General features: G+C 45.2%; 1 protein-coding gene across 1 annotated transcript in view; it reads left to right on the top strand.

Annotated features, from left to right (window-relative positions):
- Positions 1-1,082: 1,082 nt before the first annotated feature.
- Positions 1,083-24,088, top strand: part of LOC126267808 (uncharacterized PE-PGRS family protein PE_PGRS54-like) — a 45,937-nt gene continuing 22,931 nt past the window's right edge. Inside the window, exon 1 of the mRNA XM_049973114.1 lies at positions 1,083-1,257. Coding sequence (XP_049829071.1) covers positions 1,083-1,257 — 175 coding nt within the window. The remainder of the gene's footprint in view (positions 1,258-24,088) is intronic.

Raw genomic sequence — 24,088 nt, 5'->3', positions numbered from 1 at the left:
TATACCCCGGGCGGTCGCCGTGTACCACTCGCCAAGTGTCGAGGAGACGAAGGCGGAGGACGAGGAAGTGAAGTTCCGGACATGTGGTGAAATGGGAGTATTGGCCTGTGCGCTCGAGAACACAGTTGAAGTCTCCACCTACGATGAGATGATCGTATCGGCCGAGGAATAAAGGCGTGATATCTTCTGCGTAGAACTGGGAGCGATCCCTCCGTTTATCAGTGTCCGATGGGGCGTAGAGATTTATGATTTTGATTCCTTCAACTGTTATGGCCACTCCTCGCGCCGTTGGGAGGTATGTGACATCGGAAACTGCAATCCCTTCTCGTAGGAGGATGGCTGCGCCCGTGTGTTCCATAGCTGCAGGGGCGGCGTACATCTCATATCCATAACACCCAGTCCAAGTTGCTGTCCTCAGTTCTTGTATCAGGGCGATGTCGAAATTCCACCGCTCTTAGCGTGTCACGGAGCAGTTGAAGTTTAACGTGGGAGCCGATATGATTAGTATTGATAGTAGCTATTCGGTACGCCTGATGGGAGATCCGTGCTGCCGATAGGTTCGTAGCTGGTGAAGGTTGTCGTGGTGGATGCTGGAAGTCCTCAGAAGTCGCAGGAGTCGCCGTAGAAACTTCCCCCATTTTAGTGTTGGTCTAACGGAGGAACAGATCTCATTTCCGTATCAGATGGAGGTGGAAAATCCCTGTCATCCGCCCATGAAAAATGTCCGACAGGTTTGACATCGGCGAGAGGTGGCAGCGCCGGCCGAGTCGGCTCAGTTGCGTCGGTGACAACAGGCGTGCTATGTTCCATGGCTTCAGGGCACGGGGCTTGCGCACGCTCTCTGTTGGACGGTTCACCGTCTATTGGATGACGCGTCTCCGTGGCAGAGGAGAAAGTGTTATCGTGTTCTCCGTCAGAGTGATGTGCCATCTCTTCGTCCTGCGGAGGTGGCTCAATGGTCGATTCTGATGTCTTGGGGCGTTTCTTTCGTCGTTCGGGCGACTTCTGCTTTCGGCAATGAGTTTCGGTGTCTGAGGAAGGAAGAGATTCACGTCGTTCCGGTAAAAAAAGCCGCGGGTGCTATGATGCGGTCGTCATTCTCCAGCACACTCTCATTGATATCCTTGCGATCGTCTAGCGTCGGTGTGTCCGGCATCGCCGGTGTCAAGGTGCTGGGACGCCTCCAGGTGTATCGGACCAGAGAGACGCTCATGAACGGCGTCTTGTGTGAGCTGGACGTGCAGTGTCGCCGCATAGGTGACTGGAAGGGTGGTCGTCGTTCTGTCGGTGTTCGTATCGTCGTGCCTTAGTTGTGTGATGCGGCGTTGCGGGCATTCATTACGGACGTGGTCTTCTTTGCCACAACCGGAACATGTTCGGTGTTGTCCGTCGTAAATAACCACCACACGGCAGCCGCCGATAGAAATGTACGATGGAACGTGGCGCATGAGATCGATTCAGACTTGTCCCGCACCATTAAGCACCGGATACGTCGTAAACTGTGCCCATGTCTCGGCTAAGTGGGCTGGCCGCGGTGGTCGTGCGGTTCTAGCGCTGCAGTCCGGAACCGCGGGACTGCTACGGTCGCAAGTTCGAATCCTGCCTCGGGCATGGATGTGTGTGATGTCCTTAGGTTAGTTAGGTTTAATTAGTTCTAGGGGACTGATGACCTAAGATGTTAAGTTCCATAGTGCTCAGAGCCATTTGAACCATTTTCGGCTACGTGGCACTGGACTTTTCCGAACGGGCTTAGCGCCGCGATGACTTCATCTTCATTTACCTCGAAAGGCAGATCGAATACACGGATCGTCGTAAGGCCAAGTCCTGCATGGTCGACATCCACAGGCCCGACGTTTCCGTCGGAGTGCCGAAATTTTAGTCCATGTCGCGTCACTCTCGTTGCAGGCAGCGTCGGAAGTCACCTTAACATAAACGACGCTGCTAATGATCGATGGGTTTATGCCGATGAGTTCGTCACGAGGGATCTTCACGTCTTCGCATAGGAAGCGACGGCCAGTGCTTTGGGTCGTGCGTATTCATATGAGACGGTAAACTTAAGACTGTTCTTCCTGTAACAGTTGGCCATTAAAGAGTGTTCGACTGAGAAGCGCTGTGACGAGGAAGTAAACAAAACACTCCGCGCGTGCAGCGGCGTGGACGACCGAGCGCGATGCGCACAGCTGCCTTGCCGAACGCAGACTATCTGAAGCGCCTAGAACCGCTCGGCCACCCCGTCCGGCCTTCTAAATAACAGATTCCGTGACTGATGGACGGTTAGAGGTGGACAATTCCTTAGCCTCAGTGCCATCCAGGCCTAAGCTCACCAGAATTTTATTTATGGGAACATGTGAAAGCTTATGTGCATGGAACCGCAGATGTAAAGAGTCTTCGTGTCCATATTGTGAAAAGCTGTGAAACAAAACTACGCAGTTCTCCAGGAATACGTCTGTGCTTCAGGGAATCAATGTGAAGACGAACTGAATTCTGTTTCCTTGCTAACGGAAATGGTTCAAATGGATCTGAGCACTATGGGACTTAACATCTGAGGTCATCAGAACTTAGAACTACTTAAACCTAACTAACCTAAGGACATGAAGGATTCAAACCTGCAACCGCAGCAGTCGCGCGGTTCCGGACAGAAGTGCCTAGAACCGCTCGGCCACCGCGGGCGGTGCTAACGGAGAGCATTTTGAATATTTCATTTAGGGAAATGTTTCGTACTGTGCTGCTGCCATCTTTTTCTGAGCGCTCCTCATGACTAACATCTTATAGAGTTGTAGAAATTCGGTTCTAAGATGAAAAAAAAAAAACATTCCTGATCCATTCCATATAACATATTTTCTTCCTCTACGTGTAAGTTCAGCCATACCATTTTGTTACACGCAACAGACATGTAAAGATGTAGAAACAATTCCTCCTCGACACAAATGTCCCGGGTTTCCGGGTTCGATTCCCGGCGGGGTCAGGAATTTTCTCTGCCTCGTGATGGCTGGGTGTTGTGTGATGTCCTTAGGTTAGTTAGGTTTAAGTAGTTCTAAGTTATAGGGGACTGATGGCCATAGATGTTAAGTCCCATAGTGCTCAGAGCCATTTGAATCATTTGAACACAAATGTTTTATTAGCTGTCAATTTAAGGAGTGTGAACTGTCTGTGGCTAACGAGAGAAGAGCCGAGGTAGAGTGTACAAAAGTCATTGCCGTGATTGTGTGTGTGTGGGTGGGTTTTTGTTTGTGTCCGCGAGTGCATGTTGAGTGCGCGGCGCGAGTGTTGCGGAGTGGTACGTGTACACAGCGCTTTAGCCACCGGCTCTCAGCACGAGCACTGGCCTGCAACGTAACGCCGCTACGTGACTGCGCCGACACAACTGAAGGCTGGCCCTCTCTCCCTGAATTTCTCCTCGCAACCAGACGACACGCCGTGTCACACACCGTTAAGTGCAGCGTCCGTTACAGAGGACACGACCTGTGTCGCACTGCATCAGGGAGCTCCAAGTTTTGAGTACCTAGTAACGGTCTGAGAGTGTGTAAGCACGCTTGTAGTTTCTGCAGGTACGAACTAATGGGTACCCGAGGAAGTATGTTCAATGCGACGTAAGAAGCACCCTGACAGCTCGCAGAACTATTGCCAGCTTTCAGCTGTGAAGTGCTAACAGCTACAGGGCGACCGAGTGGGTAAGCGCAGTGATTATCAGACCGGATTCTCATTCGGGGGGATGAGGGTTCAGACCCGCGTCCGGCCATACTGATCAGGTTCTCCGTGATTTCCCTAAATCGCTTAAGGCAAATGCCGCGATGGTTCCTCCGAAGGGGCTAGACTGCCGTCATTCTCCATCCTTCCCTATCCCCGAGTTTGTGCTCCGTCTGTAATGATTTCGTAGTCAAAAAATGGCTGTGGGCACTATGGGACTTAACATCTGAGGTCATCAGTCCCCTAGAACTTAGAACTACTTAAACCTAACTAACCTAAAGACAGCACACACATCCATGCCCGAGGCACGATTCGAACCTGCGACCGTAGCGGGCGGCCGGTTCCAGACTGAAGCGCCTAGAACCGCTCGGCCACACCCACCGGCTGAATTCGTTTTCGACAGGACGTTAAACACCTCTTCCTCCCTTCCTCCCCCTATTTCCTCAAAGTATGCCATTATGACAGCTGCAGGGGTAAAAAGTAGCTGTATACAGAGCAGTGTCAACGCTGAGGCCTTGCCATAGAAACGTTTACAAAACAGCTGTTGGTTACTTAGGCCCGCGAAGCTGTCGCGCCTAACCCACTGTAGCTGGCGGGGATCAGCTTAGGCCGTCGCAACTACGTATAGCCAGGCAAGAAAGTAATTATACACTGACTGTTGCTTAGGAACAAAGGCATTGTTGGAGAGGCGAAGATGGATGACATGATACACACATCACATATGATACATAGGTTGGGTGGTACATTAATAACGAAACGTTGTGCAAATTTCATCACACGGGATGGCAGGGTAACAGACAGAAATGATGTTCATGTTTGACATAGGCCAGACCGCTATCATAAAGGACGATATAGGGACTTTCAGAAAGGAATATGTCGTTCTCTGGCACTACCGCACGTTTTGCACCTGTTATACATGCTGGCTACCACACTGTAGAGCAGGCCTTTAGGGATATTGTCCCACTCCTCTCTCAAGGAGGTTTGCAGTTCTTGCATGGTTCGGGAAAGGGTTGTTCGTTGAGAGGCTCGTCTGCAAAGAGCATCCGAGGCATACTGTGTCGGGTATAGGTCCGGTGAATACCCAGGCCACCACATACGTTCAATATCTTCACTTTTCAGAGTGTCCGTCATCTCGGCGGTCCTGTGTGAGCGGGCGTTCTCGTCTACAAAAAGAAAAGGACATGATCCAGAATTATCTTCCTGCAATATCACTGTGCTCTAACTGCGTTCAGCCGTTGTGCATAATGTCTCCCCACACTATGTCGATGACGTTCATAAACAATCTGGGGTGTGTAACGTGTTTCTCACTCTCGTCCTCCACACACACTGGTCGCCAGGATCACTTGCCACAATGAAGCCGGACTCGTCGCCGTAGATCAGACTGGACCTTTGTTGCTGACTGCAATCAACATGCTCCCTACATCAACGAACTCTTCCTCGAAAATGGCGTGGTTGAAGTGGAATGCATTTAACAGCTTACTGAGCATGCAAACTAGCCTGATTTAATCACCGCGAAATTGTTAACCAGAGACAGATGTACCGGTAGCGATTGCAAAACCCATTGTATCCTCTCCCTGCATGGTCTGCAACGATCTGCCTAGCAGTGAGATATATGGTCCTTTTCGCCACTAGGGCTACGTATCGATCCTCTTGCGGTATGGTGGTCAGCCTTAGATCCACGTCATGCTTTCGCATAGCAATTTTACCTTCAGCCGCTTTTTAATCTCCAGGAGACATTTTTGGACACACCCACTACTGATGTCACACCAGTGACATGCTGACCGCTTCGAGGCGTCCAGCTGCTCGTTCACGAACTTAAACACTCAAATGATGTCTTATAGATATGTTGCCATGCCATACGGAATGTTTTGTAAACCCTTGTCGCCTGTTTTGTAAACCCTCGTCGCCAGTTTGGTAAATGTACCGTCGCCACTGCTGTGGAGACCGAGTTCCCACTGTTGTTATGTCTGGCACCGCGCGCCGCGGAATTTGAATCCGTCATGGACGTCGAAGACCCCTAGAGGTTTCTGCACCATCGCGCCGTAAGCTGTGGCGGCGCGCGCCTCCTGGCCGCATGTAGTGTGGGGGCGCCACAGAGGAACACGTGGTCCCAGCGGCCAATAGCGGCGCCCCCGATAGCGTACTTAAGCGTCGGCCTCTCGCTCAGCCAGCCCGCCCCCAGCCACGTGGTGGTGGTTAGTGTTTAACGTCCCGTCGACAACGAGGTCATTACAGACGGAGCGCAAGCTCGGGGTTGGGAAGGATTGGGAAGGAAGTCGGCCGTGCCCTTTCAAAGGAACCATCCCGGCATTTGCCTGAAACGATTTAGGGAAATCACGGAAAACCTAAATCAGGATGGCCGGAGACGGGATTGAACCGTCGTCCTCCCGAATGCGAGTCCAGTGTGCTAACCACTGCGCCACCTCGCTCGGTCCCCAGCCACGTCTTCACTGTTGTGTCCCCCCCACCCTCCATCTCTACACCCTTCATCTCCTTTCCCAAGGTGGCTTTCATCAACTCCCCCTCCCGGATGATGCCCCCTCTCCCTCCATTTATCCCTCCTATCAACTCTGATCCTCACTCCCCCTCCTTTCCTCTGACCTTTTACCGGGCTCCCTCTCCCCCCTTCCATCCTCTTTTTGCCCCACCTCCCCTCTCCATGCCCCCTTCTCTCCCCCGAGTCCTTTTGCATTTCCCTCCTCTGCCTCCTCTCATTCCCTCTCGTGTCTGCCTGCCTCTCCCTCCCCCCCCCCCATTATTAGTCCTCTCCCTCCTTGTTTCCCCCCTTTTCGTTTTTTTCCTCTCCTCCCTCCTTGTTCTTCCCCCTCCTCCAGGTCCCCCTCCCCCATCTGCCTTTGGCTCGGGAGTGTCATCTTTGTGCCACCCTTTTCGTGCAGTGTTTTACAGTGAGTGTTTTGTGTTGTGTTTTTTAGGAAGTGTTGCGAATGGCTATCATACTGTCACCGGGTGTGCTTTTTATCTCTTGCGAACAGAAACCAGACTGCTGCCGTGTTTTTAAATTGTATGTGTACTATGTTACTTATCTGATTCCTGTGTCTTTTATTAAATTGCCAACCTCTTTTGCTTTCTGTTCTAACTTTCCGCATTTTTCCGCCATTTTACACTTTACGTCGCCGTTTTATCGCCTGTTTTTTTTTATTCGTTTCTTTTTCCGTTTTTAAAATAAAAGTCTGTAGGCTGTAGAGCAGCGTACTAAGCTGCTGCCAGCCCGCCCCCTTCGGGGGGGAATTGAAAATCAATAAAGAAACCAAAAAAAAGCTCAGCCAGCCAGTCTAATCACGCGTACGTCGGTTGACACCTCGCCTCATGTTAGACAGTTTACTTCCTTGTTCTGTGTACGTGTTTCTTAGGTTTCCTTGTGACTCCGTTGTTCGATCTTGTTGTATCGGTTCTGTCCTTCGTTGGCCGTGTCCGTCCTCTCCCGTTGTGTTGTTGTCCGCAGGCCTCTCCATGGCTCCCTCCGCGCTTTCCGTCATTGCTACCCCGCGACCGTCCCAGTCGCAGTTACAACATTATGGTAGGCCGAAGTGGTGAGTTCATGAAACGGCTTCTGGCGGAGTACACCGCTAAGACAATTTTTCCCCGCCACTATAACACATTTACGCCCCAGGGTCAGATAACGGGAAAAGAGAACGAAGGTTCTACAACATTCCAAAAAATTAGTAACGAAGTCACAGAAATGAGCTAAATGTTTACTTATCTTTGTGACTTGTCGAGTAATGAAGTCTGTAACAGTGCATGTAATGTAACACAAAAAAGGCCCTCAATGGCCAAGTGCAAATAATCGTAGGTAAACCTCACAGTACATAGCAAGTGCAATTTACAACAGCTGTCTGTTTACTAGACAACGTTCCCTGTCTAAGCTGTATCCAAGTGGCGAGAGCTGCTCTTCTGTCTTCCGAATAGGCTTCTGTCCATCGGCGTCCGGTCATTGGCGGACTACACTCATCCGGGAATTGGTCGAGGCGAGGTCGATATTTTCATTCTCAGCGCCGCCCGTGGAGCTGGCAAAACTCACGCAAGTGGTGAGTGCCCATGGCACTGGCACCAGCTCACATCTTGGCGCCTGTGGAGCTTTTGCCCTGGCTGTCTCTTGTTCGGACGACACAGCAAAATGTGGTGTTAATCGGTCCCACAACAACTTTCCTCACACACCGTACTGCAAGAACTGTCGAATGTATCCAGAGCATTCGTGCACAGATTTTGGTGCAGTTATCACGCCCACGTTTCTTTTTACTATCACTGGTTGTTCCGTTGCAGTTTTCGGCTGTTCTGTAGCAACTGAAAGTATTCTTTAGTAAGTGTCACCCCGCGATTACCAACTGTCAAGAAGTATATTAGCCAAGAACTCTTGTGAAACAAGCCCACACATCACCACATTTCCTTTGATGTTTGATTGTTGCAGGGGTGAAGGCGAAGTGGAAGAACTGTGCTGAATGCGTGCCATATACATTCCAATAGTTTTCAAATGGTTTACTAAATATTGAAATCCATACATGATAAATATTATAACTATGCAACGCTGTCTTATTTATCCAAGTAGGGAATACAGCATTTAAACAGATCAAAATACATAACCCAAGACATCGTACTCCTTATAAGATAACGAACTACGACACTAAAAACATTTTAGAAACAAAACTGACTTGGCAGGATTTAAAATAGAAAATATAAAGTAACGACGCTGGCTTATTAAAAACCACTTGCCTATCGTGACAGCAAATAACCTTAACACAAGGTCACCTACACTGAAGAGCCAAATAAACTGGTACACCTGCCAACCCGCGAACACGCACAAGTGCCACAACAAGGCGTGGCATGGACTCGACTAATGTCTGGAGGGAACTGACATCACCAATCCTGTAGGGCTGTCCATAAATCCGTAAGAGTACGAGGGGGTGGAGATCTCTCCTGAACTGAAAAGTATCCCAAATATACTCAATAAAATTCACGTTTTGGGAGTTTGGAGGCCAACCGAAGTGTTTGAACTCTGTTCCTGGAGCCACTCTGTAGCAATTCTAGACGTGAGTGATGTCGCATTGTCCTACTGGAATTGCCCAAGTCCGTCTGAATTCACAGTGGATATGAATGGATCCAGGTGATCAGACAGATGCTTACGTTCGTATCACCTGTTAGTGTCGTATGTAGGCCGGCCGGAGTGGCTGTGCGGTTCTAGGCGCTGCACTCTGGAGCCAAGCGACCGCTACTGTCGCAGGTTCGAATCCTGCCTCGGGCATGGATGTGTATGATGTCCATAGGTTAGTTAGGTTTAATTAGTTCTAATTTCTAGGCGACTGATGATCTCAGCAGTTAAGTCGCATCGTGCTCAGAGCCATTTGAACCATTTGTCGTATCTAGATGTATCAGGGGTCCCATATCACTCCAACTGCACACGCTCCACGCCATTACAGGTCAATGGATTCATGAAATTGATTCCATGCCCGTACACGTCCATCCACTCGATACAATTTGAAATGACGCTCGTCCGACCAGGAAACATGTTTCCTGTCATCAACAGTCCAACATAGGCGTTGACGGGCCCAGGTGGGGAGTAAGGCTTTGTGTTGTGCAGTCGTCAAGGGTACACGAATCGGCCTTCGGCTCCGAAAGCCCATATCGATGATGTTTCGTTGAATAATTGGCAAGCTGACACTTGTTGACGGCCCAGCATTTAAATCTGAAGCAAATTGCGGAAGGGTTGCACTTCTGTCACGTTGAAACATTCTCTTTAATCGGCGCTGGTCTCGTTCTTGCAGGATCTTTTTCCAGCAACATCGATGTAGAAGATTCCTGACATTCACGGTACACACGTGAAATGGCAGTACTGGAAAATCCCCGCTACCTCGGAGATGCTGTGTCCCATCGCTCGTGCGCCGACTATAACGCTACGTTCAAACTCACTTAAATCTTGATAACGTGTCTTTGTAGCACCAGTAACCTATCTAACAACTACGCCAGATTCTTGTTGTTTTATATAGGTGCTGCTGACCGCAGCGCCTTATTCTGCCTGTTTACTTGTCTCTGAATACGAATACGCATGCCCTTACCAGTTTCTTTGGTGCTTCAGTGTAGGACAACAGCTTAATTACAGATGTTATAAAAAAATATCGGCAAGAATATGAAAAAGACTCCACCAACAGAGTATTATAGCAAGGTTCAAAATGGTTCTGAGCACTATTGGACTTAACATCTTAGGTCATCAGTTCCCTAGAACTTAGAACTACTTAAACCTAACTAACCTAAGGACATCACACAACACCCAGCCATCACGTGGCAGAGAAAATCCTTGACCCCCGCCGGGAATCGAACCCGGGAACCCGGGCGTGGGAAGCGAGAACGCTACCGCACGACCACGAGATGCGGGCTTATAGCAAGGAGCAACTACTTATGGCTGCACTGTAATTGACGGAATAGGCTCACCGTGGTTTAACAACGTATTTCGGAAAATGTTGAGGAAGCAAAAGCTGTTGCGGTCTCTGTTCAAAAGAGATCGCGCGAATGACAAAAGGCAAAAATTAGTAGAGATACATGTGTCTGTGAAAAGATCTATGCGCGGAGCTTCCAACAACTGTCACCATCATACCTTAGCAAAAAGGTGGCTGAAAACCCGAGAGAATGCTGGTGCTATCTAAAACCGCTAAGCGGATCTAAGGCTTCCATCCAGCCACTCATTTGACCAGTCTCGGGTCCCAATTCAAAATAGCAAAACAAAAGGCGATGTTTTAAATTCCGAATTTAAGAAATCGTTCACGCAGGAGAATCGAACAAATTTACCGTCGTTTGACCATCGCAAAGGGTCTCGTATGGAGGACGTAGAAACTGATAGAGTTGAAAACAAATAAGTCGTCAGGTCCAGACAGAATCCCAATTCGGTTTTACAAGGAGTATTCTACGGCACTGATTTAACGCAAATCTCTCGCCCATCCCATGTTCCAAATGACGAAAAAAATGCAGGTGACTCCAGTATATAATATGGGTAAAAAAACGGCTTCGCAAAATTATAGACCAGTATCTCTAACAGCGGTTTGCTGCAGAATCCTTGAACATATACTCAATTAGAATATAATAAATTCCCGAGAGACCGAAAAGCTTACATTCACGAATCAGCAGGGTGTTAGAAAGCATCGCTATTGTGAAACTCATCTCGCTCTTTTCCCACATGATATAACGCGAATTATGGATGAAGGGCAACGGGCAGCTTCCATACTCCTCTATTTCCGTAAAGCATTTGACTCGATACTCCTTTTCTGGCTTCTAAGGAAGTTACAAGCATATACGGCATAGGTTCCCAGATATGTGAGTGGCTCGAAAGCTTCTTAAGTTGTACAGCCGAGTATGTTGTCCTCGATGGTGTGTGTTCATAAGAGACATTGGTAACGTCAAGAGCGCACCAAGAAAATGTGATGGGACCACTATTTTACAATACAGATAATGCACTTGGTGGACAGCGTGAGGAACAACCTTCAGTTGTTTGCTGGTGATTTTGTGGTACAGGGTAGGCATCGCAGATAAGTGAATGTAGGATGATACATGATGACTTAGATAAAATTTTAGTTGGTTTGTTGAATGACAGCTAGTTCCAAATGCAGAGAAATGTAAGTTAAAGCGGAGAGTAAGAAAAACGAACATGTAATGTTCGGATACAGCATTAGTACTGTCCTGAGTGACACAGTCACGGCGTTTAAATATCTGGTCCTAACATTGCAGAGCGATATAAAATGAAGTTAAAATCTTCTGGGTTATTAGGCCGTGTCATCTTTCTTCTAAAATGTTTGATGTTTCGATCCCTCTTCTGGGATCTTTTGGTGTCCACTACTGCTAGAACATTGTCAGAGACGAGTGTCGCGTCCACTTATAGAGGGGGAGTTTTCTGTCGTTCGTGCTGGAGAAGTGATGTATTGGTTAAAGTTCATATGGCTACTATTGGTGGGCCATAGTCGTAGGCTAATATTCCCGCTCTGATGCAGAAGAAGGGGCGTTGGTAGCTCATCTCCTGTGGATACCATTGGCGGGCCATCGTCATTGGATAGAAAGGCACTATTTCACACGTATGCTGGAGAAGGGTTATTGGTTGTAATGCCTGCTACCGATATTGGTTTGTCGTCATCAGTGGCTAGATTCGAAACGGACAGAGCAGGAGAGGGGGAATGTTAACCCAAAATATTTTTGTCCGCCGAGGTGACTTGCAGCGTGATTTTTATGCCGCTCACACACCGCGGTTGCGTGTTTGCTTCCTTGATGGCGGGGAGCCACGATGCCGGAAGCCTATTGAAATCAGATGCTTTCTTAGAAATTTCAACCGCTTCTCGGACCTTTCTTCTATAAATCTTTGTTTCTTTAGCCAGTACACGTACGTTATTAAAGTCAATATCAGAGCCACAGTTCTCGTAATGTTCCGCTACTGCCGATTTTTCAGTTTCTTTTAGCCGCAGGTGCCGTTCGTGTTCCTTAATGCGCTCCTTAACATCACTTCCCGTTTCGCCTATATACACTTTGCCGGAGTCACATGACACTTGATAGACGCCTGCATTGTGGAGGAAATCAGGTGCATCCCTTTCCCGTCGGAAAAAGTCTTTTATTTAGTTTTGAATAAACAAGATGTCTGAATACCATTTTTCTTAAAATTCTGCTTATGCGGTCAGTGACCCCATAAACGAACGGTAACCTGACGGAGTGAGAAGGCAGTTCCTCGTCATTCTTATTAGCGTTATAAATATTCCGCCTAAAAGCCGTGTCGATTGAGTAACCATCATACCCATTTGCCTTTAACGTCCTCTGTAAAAAATTCAACTCCGATTCCAAGTTGTCGTCATCACTGATACGATATAAAATGAAACGAGCTTTTGAGGATTGTAACACGGAAGCCGAATGGTCGATTTCGTTTTACTGGTAGATTTTGAGGAAAGTAAAGGAGACCGCATATAGGAAGCCACTGCGACCTGTTCTAGAGTGCTGCTCGAGTGTTTGGGATCCGCGTCAGGTCGGATCAAAGGAAGATGTCGAAGAAATTCAGAGGCAAGCTGCTAGGTTTATTACCAGTCGATTCGAGTAACACGCAATTGTTATGGAGATGAATCGGGAAATTAAATGGGAATTCCTGGGGTGAAGGTGACGTTCTTTTCGCAGAACACTATTGCGAAAATTTAGAGATCCGGCGTTTGAAGCTGACTGCACAGCGATCCCACTGCCGCCAACATACATTTCGCGTAAGGGCCACGAAAATAAATTATGAGAATTTAGGGCTCATACGGAGGCATACAGATCTTCGTTTTTTTTTCCTCGTTGTGTCTGCGAATGGAACAGGAATGAGTAGTAGTGGTACACAGTACCCTCTGCCACGCACCGTACGGTGCTTGCGGTGTATGTATGTAGATGTAGTGAAAGTTATGTGCTAAGGTCTGATCAGGGTAGATCCAGAAAATAAAGTCGATAGTTGCCAACCGCAAGGTGGAATGAGTATAATATCTTTGATTAGGAGTATCTTTGATGGTTAAGAGAGCCGGGCGCGCACAGTAAAAAACAGAGTAGTCGCAGCTAGGTGTCCGCAGACGTGTAGTGACAGCTTTAAGGTAGGATTCGCGCTACGCAGTTTATATGCACTCAGTAAACTTAAGCATGTTAATGGGAGAAGCAATATAATGATTGGTAAGTCTAAGCGTTTTGTAAAATTTTTTGTAAGAATGACTCGTATTACAAAAATGTTGGAAAAGGTAGTTTTTGTGTATGACATAAAATTTTAACTATATATTGTGTTTGAATCTAACCCCCTGAATCATAATTCACATCCTTTGCTTGTATTGAATATGACAGTGAGTAGTAAAGTAAAGTTACCCAAAAATGAAAGAACGTAAAGAAAATTAGGCCTCTATGCAATATATATGTGCAGTTCATGGTTTGAAATCGAGTTTGGTATAACTAAAGTTATCAGAGCAAAGTTATTTCAAATAACTAATTTTATGCCATTGCACAACTGGCATTACTCAAGTCAAGATATAATTTCATTAAGTAAACATCAGGGCCAAAAGCAAATTTTTCAGTACCATCTTAATGCCGTTGTACAAACGACATTATTCTCTTGAACGTGATTGCAGAGTCAAATACATTTTTCATTACTGGCAAAATGGAGGAGTGCATGAAACAAGTTCACAGACGCAGTCAGATGCAGGTTTGTTCAGTAATTAATTTGGAACAATTTTATATTTGATACTTTCACTAATTTAAAAGGAAACAGTTTTGGGTTAGATACTATCACTTCTAAAGACAATTTTATCAATGACACTTTCAGTAGATATAGATGTAGAATTGTGTTGACGCAACGGAAGTGACTCAGTCAATCAAATGGTTTCTAACAACAACCAAATTAAAATGCATGAAACTGTCACAGGAGGATACCATCGTCAACACATCAAAGTCCACAGCTCCAACTCGGTCAGTGCTCGTCGCACCCTGCGTGGACATGCTGGCCTGCTGGTTGCTGTCTAGTCGAATTCCCAGCGATGGGTGGCCGCAGGTGACGCCTGTCAGTCCAGTTCGACCAAGGCGATGACAACAGCGCCTTCTGTATCGCCCAGTGGCCGCAGGGGAAGCCAAGTTGTATTCAACGGCGCCGGACCATCACAGCGTGCTAACATTATATCCATATCAAGAACGTTTTTTGTCCTTCCTAACGGGATGGCAATGAAGCCATCCAATAGCCGAAAAGTTTCTCAGTTTGTGACTTTCAATAGGAAAAATGAGAAAGGAATAGCTTAATTTAAAATTATTACTGAGACTATCAAAAGCACAGTCCTCTTCAAATAATAATCTTGAGATTATAGAAACTGGCTACGGTGCATGCCGTCCATAAAAATGATTACACGGTGCGAATACAAAGGGTAAATGCGATTAGGATATAAAAAGGGATTTTGCCGATGTATTCGCATCGTGTAGTAATTTTTATAGACGGCGTCTGCCGTACCAGTTTCCATAATCTTAAGATGTCTACCACAGGCGAAACTCCTTACTGATATTCGAAATACAAACCCCCGCCACCAACCCGTGTTTTTATCTCAAACCTTACACCCGCAACAACTGACTCGAAGAAAGTTCACCTCTTCCTTGTTCTACCCGTTCAACAGCTGAATGAAGAGTTTGGGGTTCTCCGAACCGCAATATCCATATCAGTCCAAATTTATGAAGAGTATTTTAAGCGGTCACTTGCAGTATTTTTTCTGTCTTCCCTTGCAGTTTTTACCATCTACAGCTCCCTTTAGTACCACAGAAGCTATTCCCTGATGTCTTAACAGGTGTCCTATGATCATGTACCTCCTACTTTCCGATGTTTTGCATATTTATTTTCTTGCCAATTCTGAGGAGAACCTCTCATTCCTTACCTTATCACTCCAACTAATTTTACATTTTTCTGTAGCAACCACATCTCTAATGCTTCCATTCTGCTTCTGTTCAAGTTTTCTCACAGTCCATATTCCACTTCCATACAATACTGTGCTCCTGTTCGCCAGTTCTAGGCTGATTTTATGTTCTCCCTGATACGTCATGAGTTATTTTGCCGCCCAGATAGCAGAATTCCTTGACTTCTTCTGCTTCGTGGTCCCCAGTTCTGATGTTAAGCTTCTCGCTGTTCTCATTTATGCTACTTGTAATTACTTCCATCTTTCTTCTATTTACCCTCAATCTATATTTTTTACTCATCAGACTGTTCATTGCATTCAACAGATTCTGTAATTCTTCATCACTTTCACTGAGGATAGCAATGTCATCAGCGAATCATAGATATCCTTTGACCTCGAATTTTAATACCACTCTTGAACCTTTCTTTTATCTCCATAATTTCATCTTCGATATACACGGTGCATCATAATTAATGGTGTAAGCGCATATAGCTGAAAGTACACGATGCTAGAAGCAAAACAGTCTCAGTAAACATAGGGTCGAAAATGCAGACCTTAAGAGCTACGAGCAATTTTTCATATTCGACACTGTGAAGCAAATCTCTTCTACTGTAAGCTCTTTGCTTTCCACATTTTGGGAAGAGGTAGTATGGACCAAACCAAGAAAAAATGTCCGGTAAACATGTGCTCTAAAATGCATATCTTAAAAGTTATGAGCACTTGTTCATTAAGAGTTGTGTTCCAAAATACCGGAGATCAACAAGTGCTCATAGCTCTTAGGGTATGCATTTTAAAGCACGTGTTTACTGAACATTTCTTTTCTTATTTTGATCCATATTATCGCTTTCCAAAATATGGAAAGCAAAGAGCTTGCAGTAGAAGAGATTTGCTTCACAGTACCGAAGATGTAAAATTGTTCGTAGCTCTTCAGATTTGCATTTTAGACCCTATTCTTACTGGGACTTTTTTGCTTCTAGTATCGTGTACTTTCAACTGTATGCGTTTACTCCATTAATTATGATACACCCTGTACAGACTGAACAATAGGGATGAAAGACTACATCCCTGTCTACACCCTTTTTAATCCGAGCAGTTCGTTCTTGGTCACCCAATCTTATTGTTCCCTCTTGATTCTTGTACATATTTTATATTAGCCGCCTTATCCCACAGCTTTTTACTACTCTTGCCAGAATTTCAAACATCTTGAACCATTTTACACCGTCGAACGCGTTTTCCAGGTCGACAAATACTGTGGGTGTGTCCTGGCTTTTCCTTAGTCTTGCTTTCGTTATCGTCCCCGATTTCAGAACTGCCTGTTTGATGCCTCTATCTTTCCCAAAGCCAAACTGAACGTCATCTAATAGATCCTCAAGTTTCTTTTCCATTCTTCTGTATATTATTCTTGCCAGCAACTTGCTCGCATGAACTGTTAAACTGATTGTGCGACAATTCTCCCACTTGTCAGCTGTTGCAATCTTCGATTTTGTGTGGATGACGTTTTTCCGAAAATCTGATGGTACATACCCAGTTTCATACATTCTACACACCATCGTTAATAGCCGTTTTATTGCCACGGCCCCCAATGATTTTAGAAATTTTGATGGAATTTTATCTATCCCTTCTTCGTTATTTGATTTTAGTTCTTCCAGAGCTCTTCTAAATTCTGATTCTAATACTAGACCCTCAATCGACTCCTGTTTCTTCTTCTATCACGTCACCAGAAAAGCTTTCTCCATCATAGAGGCCTCTAATGTCCTCTTTCCACCTCTCTCCTCTGCATTTAATAGTGGAATTCCATTGCACTCTTAATATTACCGCCCTTGTTTTTAATGTCACTGAAGATTGTTTTGACTTTCCTGGATACTGATTCAGTCCTTTGAACAATCAAAAAATGACATCTCGTGGAAATCGGGTTGTCTGCTGGATATCAGCGTTTTCCAAACACGATATTCCGACGTCATTACTTGACGTCTTCATCAGGTGTTCCCTGAGAGAGAGAGAGCTGGTCTGATGGGTATTTAACCCCTGTGCTCGAAGGACCGGATCTGTCTTGATCCCTGCCTTCTGTCTGATTATGTTGGGTAACAAAATGATGGGATGATAGGGTCTTGAGTGTGTGAAGATGTTTGTTGTTTAAGTGAGTGTTATGATGTTTTTATTTTAGTTTATTTTTGTTTTGTATACTGTTTATCATGGTATGTTGTAATTTCTGGTGTTTGTCGTGATGGGAAATCTCGTTCTTGGGTCGGGTGGATTTTGTCCCAGATTCCTGATGAGTGGGTGGTTCGAATCCGTGGTTTGGTGGAAAAACTTTATGGATTTTCGTTGGATGATTTCCGGGATTTTGAGTATGTTATGATTTGTGTATATGTCTCGGTTTGTCTGGTACCGGCTAGCATCAGCAGCAATTCTGAAGTATTTGTTCTGCACCCTTTGTACTTTTGTTATGTTGGTGTCTGCGGCCATTGACCAGATTTCAGAGCCGTAAGTGATGGCTGGTTCTATGATGGTTTTGAAGATTTTCTTTTTGGCGCGCATATTTATTCTGTTTCCTTTGATGATGGGGTACAGTCTGAATATTGCTCCTGCAGCCTTGTTACAAATGTGTGTAACATGGTCTCTAAACGTCAACCTCTTGTCTAGTTTGATGCCTAGATACTTTATTGTGTCTGACCATGGAAGATTGTTATTTCTGAAGCGTATATGTAGGTTAGGAGGTATTCTTTTGAATGTGAATAGTATTGCTTGGGTTTTCTCCGCGTTTATTGTTATTTTCCATTGGTTAGCCCATTTCTAGATGGATTGTAGGTGTTGCTCTATTTTTGTGACTATATATTGCAGGTTTGAACTGCTGTAGTAGACTGCAGTGTCGTCTGCAAATAGTGACAAGTGTCCTCCCAGCTGTTTGGGGATATCATTTGTGTATATTGAGTAGAGGATGGGCCCCAGCACTGAGCCTTGCGGGACTCCAGCCTCTATGGATCTAGTGTTACTTGCCGCTCCTGGTACATGGACATAGAATGCTCTGTTGCGAAGAAAAGAAGCAATAATGTGGATGATGTGGTTGGGGCAGTTGTACTGGTGGAGCTTGTAGATAAGGCCTTGATGCCATACCTTATCGAATGCTTTTTCAATGTCAAGCAGGACTGCTCCAGTACTGTGTCTAATGTTTCTGGCCTGACATATGTGCTCGACGAGTCTGGTCACCTGGTGGATGGTGCTGTGTTCTTCGCGGAATCCGAATTGTTCTGGGATGATTATGTTGTTATCCTTTAGGAATTTCTTCTGTTCCGTTTGAATGAGCTATTCGAGGACCTTTCCTAGGAAGTCTAACAAGGAAATTGGCCTATAGTTTTGCGGAAATAATAAGTCCTTATTTGGCTTTGGTAATGTGATGATTCGGGCCTGTTTCCAAGTTTTGGGAAAGTAGTTTAGTCTTAAGCAAGCATTATATATTGATGTTAGATAATTGATAGTTGTTGGAGGCAGATGATGTAGTAGTTGCGGTTTGATGGAATCTGGGCCTGATGCCTTCTTAGGATGTATGTTTCTGATGTGATATGATATGGTTTCTGCGTTTATTGGATTGAAAGATGTTCTGATCGGGGCACTTAGGATGCGGTTTACCCTTCTGAGTACCATTTCCTGGTGGTCATCACTTTCGTCATCTACCGCTTCTGGTGCTTGGAATTGCCTTTCTAGTGAATCCGCCAGTGCTTCAGCTCGGTCTGTGGGGTCGTAGACTATTCCACGTTCCCCATGGAGCGGCTGTATAGATGTTTCGTTTAGTTTACGAGTTTTAAGAATTTTCCAGAATTTTTCCTGGTTCCTTTCTGCTTCTCGTAACGTTTCCTCCCATGCCTCGCTACGGTGGTTTTGGAGCTCTCTTTTGATCCTCCTGACCAATTGTTCTGATTTTCGTCGGTCGGCTGGGTCCCTGTAGTTTTGCCATCTCTTTCTGGTGTTTCTTTTTTCCTCTATTAGGTTCCGGATGTGTGGGGGTAGTGTGTCTCTTCCTGTGGTGTGGGTTATTGTTGTTGTAGATCTTTTGCTGCAATCCTTTATGATTGTGGTGATTTCTTCTATGGCTCTGTTGATTTGGGCTTTTGACTGAAGAGGAGGTAGTTCTGGAGTGTATGCTGTGAGTAGTTGGTTGTATTTTATCCAGTTTGTTGTGGATTCCTTGATGGTTCTGTTGTCATGAAAGTTGACCAGGTTTCCATTGATTTCTAATATTACGGGATGGTGGTCCGAATCTAAGTCGTTGACCACCTAGGTTGTCGTATTCCATGTCAGATTTTTTGATAGAAAAATATCCAGTATGTCTGGGCGGCATCTTGTGTCGTAGTGAATGTGTGTTGGCCTGTCTGAAGCTATGATGGAGATGTTCGGCTTGTTGTCCAGAAATCTACGGAGCGTTCTGCCATTGGTGTTTGTGGCATGACAATTCCAGGATCTGTGTTTAGCATTTAGGTCACCACCGATCAGAACATTTTGATGCATTTGGAAAAGATTCTCAAGGTCTTGCGGACATATGCTCCTTCCTGTAGGTGGATTGTAAGCTGCTGCTATGGTAATGGTTTTGTTGAATAATCTTGTTTCAATTGCTGTTGATTCCATTCTAGTGAGATGAGGTGAGGTGATACGTCTGTGTACAATTTTGTTTTTGACCAGAATGGCTGTTCCTGCACCTGGTCTGTTCGGTCTGTCATTTCTGTGGACCACATAATTCCTGATTTTGAAGGTCTGGTTTGGTTGAAGGTGAGTCTCTGTGATGAGCGCAATGTCGATCTTTTGCTCATCTAGGAATTCCGCTAGAGTATGTTTTTGAGTTATAATGCCATTGGCATTCCAATTCATGATTTTTACTGCTCTATTTGCCGCCAAGAATGCTAACAGCGGCTTGAAATAAAATTGTGATTTTGGTGAAATTGTCCTGTGCTTGTCTTAGCTGCTCTGCTGCTGTCTTGATTGTGCTTAATATGTTTGGAATGTCAAATTGCGTGATGAATCCTAGAAGTTCTTTGATGTCTGAACCAATTCCTGATGCTGGTTGTGATGTGGGTTCGGAGGTGTTGCTGTTTTCTTCTGTTGTGAGGGTAGCGTTTGGTTGTGCCCATCCTCTTGTTTTCCGCAGTGCTGGAAAGTTTGTGGGATTGAGTTGTACTGTCTGTTTGGCTCTTTCCTCCTCCAGCCTGTTTTGTGCAGGGGTTTTCGCTTTCTTTCTCTCTTGCTGAGTCTGCAAGAGTTTTAAATATACTGGGCATTTTTTGAAGCTACTCGTGTGTTCTCCTTTGCAGTGGTAGCAAGTTGGTTTTGCTTCTGGTTTCTTTAGGCAGTCTGCTGTTTTGTGTTGTTGCCCACATTTGACACAATTTGGACGAAGGGTGCAATTACGCGACCCATGTCCATACCCCTGGCAATTGTGGCATTGGGTCAATCCCTGTGGACTTCGATATGTTTCAACTGTCACCTGCATGTGAAACATTGCTTTGAGGTCGTATATTCTTTTCGCCTCTTCGGTATTTTCAAGTGTAACTTGAAAGTGACGTAAAGTCACTTTTTTCTGAGTGTTCTCATCGAATGATGTCACGTGCGCTACTTTGATGACAGGTAAGTTGTGATCTAAGAGGACCTCATGAATGATCTTGGGGTCTATGGTTGGTAGTAGCTTTTTGATAACTACTTTCAATGGCTTAAAGGCGTGCATATCGTGTGTGTAGTATTGTATGTTGTTTTCGGTCAGATATCCCTTGAATGCTAGGAAATCGTCTGGGTGTGAGAATTGATATGTGATTTAGTCACTGTGACTTCTAGTTTTGAGGTCCCCTTTGAGTTTGTTGCGGAGTGCTTTGACTATTTCCAGGTATTGGGATGTTTCCTTGACAACGATCGGCGGAATACGCAGTCTCTTTGTCTGGGTTGCTTGTTGTTTTTCCCCTGTTCTGGAATTTCCCGCATCGTTATCGGGCAGTAGTTCGAACTTGTTAGAGACGGGGATCTCGTACTCCATTTGTTCGTTGTTTTCGTCTCCTGAGTTGGGGGTGGGATCATCTGTTGAGTCCTGGGTTTTCTTTTTGTTGCTGTTGTTCTGCAATTTCGTCTGCCTGTCAATGGTTGCTTTGCGTTTCCCTGCTGTTTGTTTGGTAGCCGGTACAATGTTTGTGTTGTGGCTATCATTTGCTGGTGGTGTCTCTACCTGTGTTGTGGGTGAGGTGGTGATGTGAATGATGATGTGGATAGTTGGGGCGGTGGTTCCCCATCTGTCATGGAAGTCCCGTGGGACTCCATGGCGGAATTTGTGGTGTTACCTTGGCAAGGTGAGAATGGGGTGGCTGTTGAGAGAGAACAATCTGCCTTTGCCTCAGAGTGCGCGGGTTTACCCAACGTGAATGGGGCCCTGGTACTCTATATTCCCTGACTATCTTCCTAGCGTCCGGCTAGCCCGGAGGCATAATCGCGACACGGCGGTAACCAAGTACACAATCTCCAACCTTCGAAGGCGGCTCGGTCGAGAAGAGACGCGAACAGCCGTCTGAGTATTCCCAGCCGTAATAACACAAAGACACGCGAGCGCTGTGATAACAACGTCCGCTCTCTCCGCGCGCACGACTCAGAATGGCTGGCCTGGCTGTTCCCTGAGACGACCACAGTTGGAGGCGGCCAGAGCGGGCGCGAACGGAATAGGGAACCTCTAGAGTGGCAGGGGAGCGCCACTCACGGGCGGGGACCGAGAAGGCAGCACCAGAAGGCCACGACCGCAGTTGGAGGCGGCCGGGGTGGGTGCGGACGGAATAGGGAACCTCCATTTTTTTTTTTTTTTTTTACTGTATTGTGTTGTCCCAAGTGTACCCGCATTTGGCGGTTTTTACTTGTTTGTGTGTAGTAAGGAGAGGTTAAGTTTTTCACAACTTTATTTTAAAAACATTCAGAAGTAACTGGGCACTCGATTTTGGGTCCTTAGTTCTTCTGGGATGGTGTCCTTTTGATGGAAGTTTTGATTTTACCGATTTCTTCACGTTGTTTTTTGCTGGTTCTCGTCGAGGTTGGTAGTTTTTGTTTTGGAGTTTGCCTTCTTTTGTGTGGTTTTCCGAGTTATCTGGGGACTATTGCCTTTGGCACTTTGTATTTGTGCCAATCTTGAGGTTCTATTGTTGCGACAGTTGTTAGTTGAGGCGTATGTTGTCTGCAGTCATCTATTTTTTGGAAGGTTTTGGCAGCATGATCTTGAATTTTTTGCATAATTGTTTTTTCTTGCAGTTGTTCGTGCATCTCTGTCACCCTTGTCCAACGAGGGACACCTAGGGACCATCTCAGGCATGTATTTTGAAGTATTTGTAGTTGCTTGATATTTGATTGATATGTAGTGCCCCATGCTGCGGCTCCATATAATATGGCTGGTTGAATAGTCGCTTTATAGAGTTGGAGTTTTGTTTTTGTATTTAGTTCTTTACTTGTGAAGAATGGAATGAGCATATTCATCATTTTTTGAGTAGTTCTTTTCCGTTGTGGGGTGTTCTCTGTAAAGGTGAGTGCCTTGTCCAGATGAATTCCCAAATATTTAGTTTTGGTACTCCATGGTATTCTTTGTTCTGCTACTGTTAGTTGTGTCCTTAGTTGAGGTTGTCTTTTCTTCGTAAAAAATACTGCGGCTGTCTTGGTTGGATTGAAGGTTATCTTGTTTTGTTGTGCCCATGCTTCCATGATGTCTATTTGTCGTTGTGCTCTTGTTGTCAAAATTTCTATATTTCGTCCAGATGTGAGAAAGGCTGTGTCGTCCGCGTATAAACTTAAGGTGATATGTGGCAATGTAGGTAAATCATTGATATATAGGTTAAAGAGTATCGGTGAAATGACTGAACCTTGTGGGATTCCTGCTTCCGGTCGTTTGATGTTTGATCTTTTTCCTTGAATTGTAACGAAAAATTGTCTGTTTTGCAGGAAACTGTCTATGATCTTGATGTAACAGTCAGGGATAGGTGTTGTTTGGTGGATTTTTAAAATTAGGTTTTCCTTCCACACCTTATCGTATGCTTTTGAGATGTCAAAGAAGACTGCTACTGTTGATTTACTAAGGTTGAAATTATTTTGAATGTGTTCAGTAATTCTTATTAACTGTAGTTCTGCTGATAATTTTGATGTAAAGCCAAATTGTTCTGGGCGCATTATATTATGTTCGGTGAGGCAAATTTGTAGGCGTTTTAGAATGATTCTTTCAAGTATTTTGGCAAGTGTAGGAAGTAGGCTTATTGGTCGGTGGTTTGTTGGTTCAGCTGGGTTTTTGCCTGGTTTCGCTATTGGTACTATTTTTGCCGTTTTCCAACTGTCTGGAAAGTATTCTAATAGTAGGCATCTGTTGATAATTCGTGTCAGTAGGACTATTGCTTTTCTTGGTAGGTGTTTTAAATGTATATTTGAGATTTGATCGGCGCCAGGTGCTGTATTTTTCGTTTTTCTTATTATTTTCTTTAGTTCTGCTGGTGTTGTTAGGAGAGGTCGTTCTATTGACGGCGTGTTTCTGAAATGTTGTGTAAGTTGTCGTATTCTGTCCTCTTCGTCGTCTCTGTTTTCTTGATGTGGTTGATCAGTGTTTGGTAAAGACATTTGGAGGTTGTACTCTTCTGCAAAAAGTTCTGCTTTTGAAAGTGCGTCGAAAATTAGTCCGTCCGGTCCATTTATGGCTGTCTGGGGAGTTGGTTGTTTTCGGATATTTCTTACGAGCTTCCATTCGTCGCGTGATTGTAAGAAAAAGTCTGCCATCTTATCCTCCCATAGTTGTTGTCTCCATTCTGTTACTCTTCTATGTAGTTCTCTTGAGAGTTTCTTCATTTCTTTCTTGTCGCGTGGGTTATGAAATAATTGCCAGCGTCGTCTGTATCTGTTTTTTTGTAATTTTAGTTCTTCTAGTAGCGGTGGAAATGTGTCGTGATATGGTTCTGGAGTGTTGGTTATTGTTGATGCTCGTTTTGCAGCTGTTTTAATTTTGTTAG

This window comes from Schistocerca gregaria, chromosome 4, assembly GCF_023897955.1.
Source record: "Schistocerca gregaria isolate iqSchGreg1 chromosome 4, iqSchGreg1.2, whole genome shotgun sequence".
Taxonomy (NCBI): domain Eukaryota; kingdom Metazoa; phylum Arthropoda; class Insecta; order Orthoptera; family Acrididae; genus Schistocerca; species Schistocerca gregaria.
The sequence above is the reverse complement of the archived record's forward strand: the minus strand, read 5'-3'. Positions and strand labels throughout refer to the sequence as shown.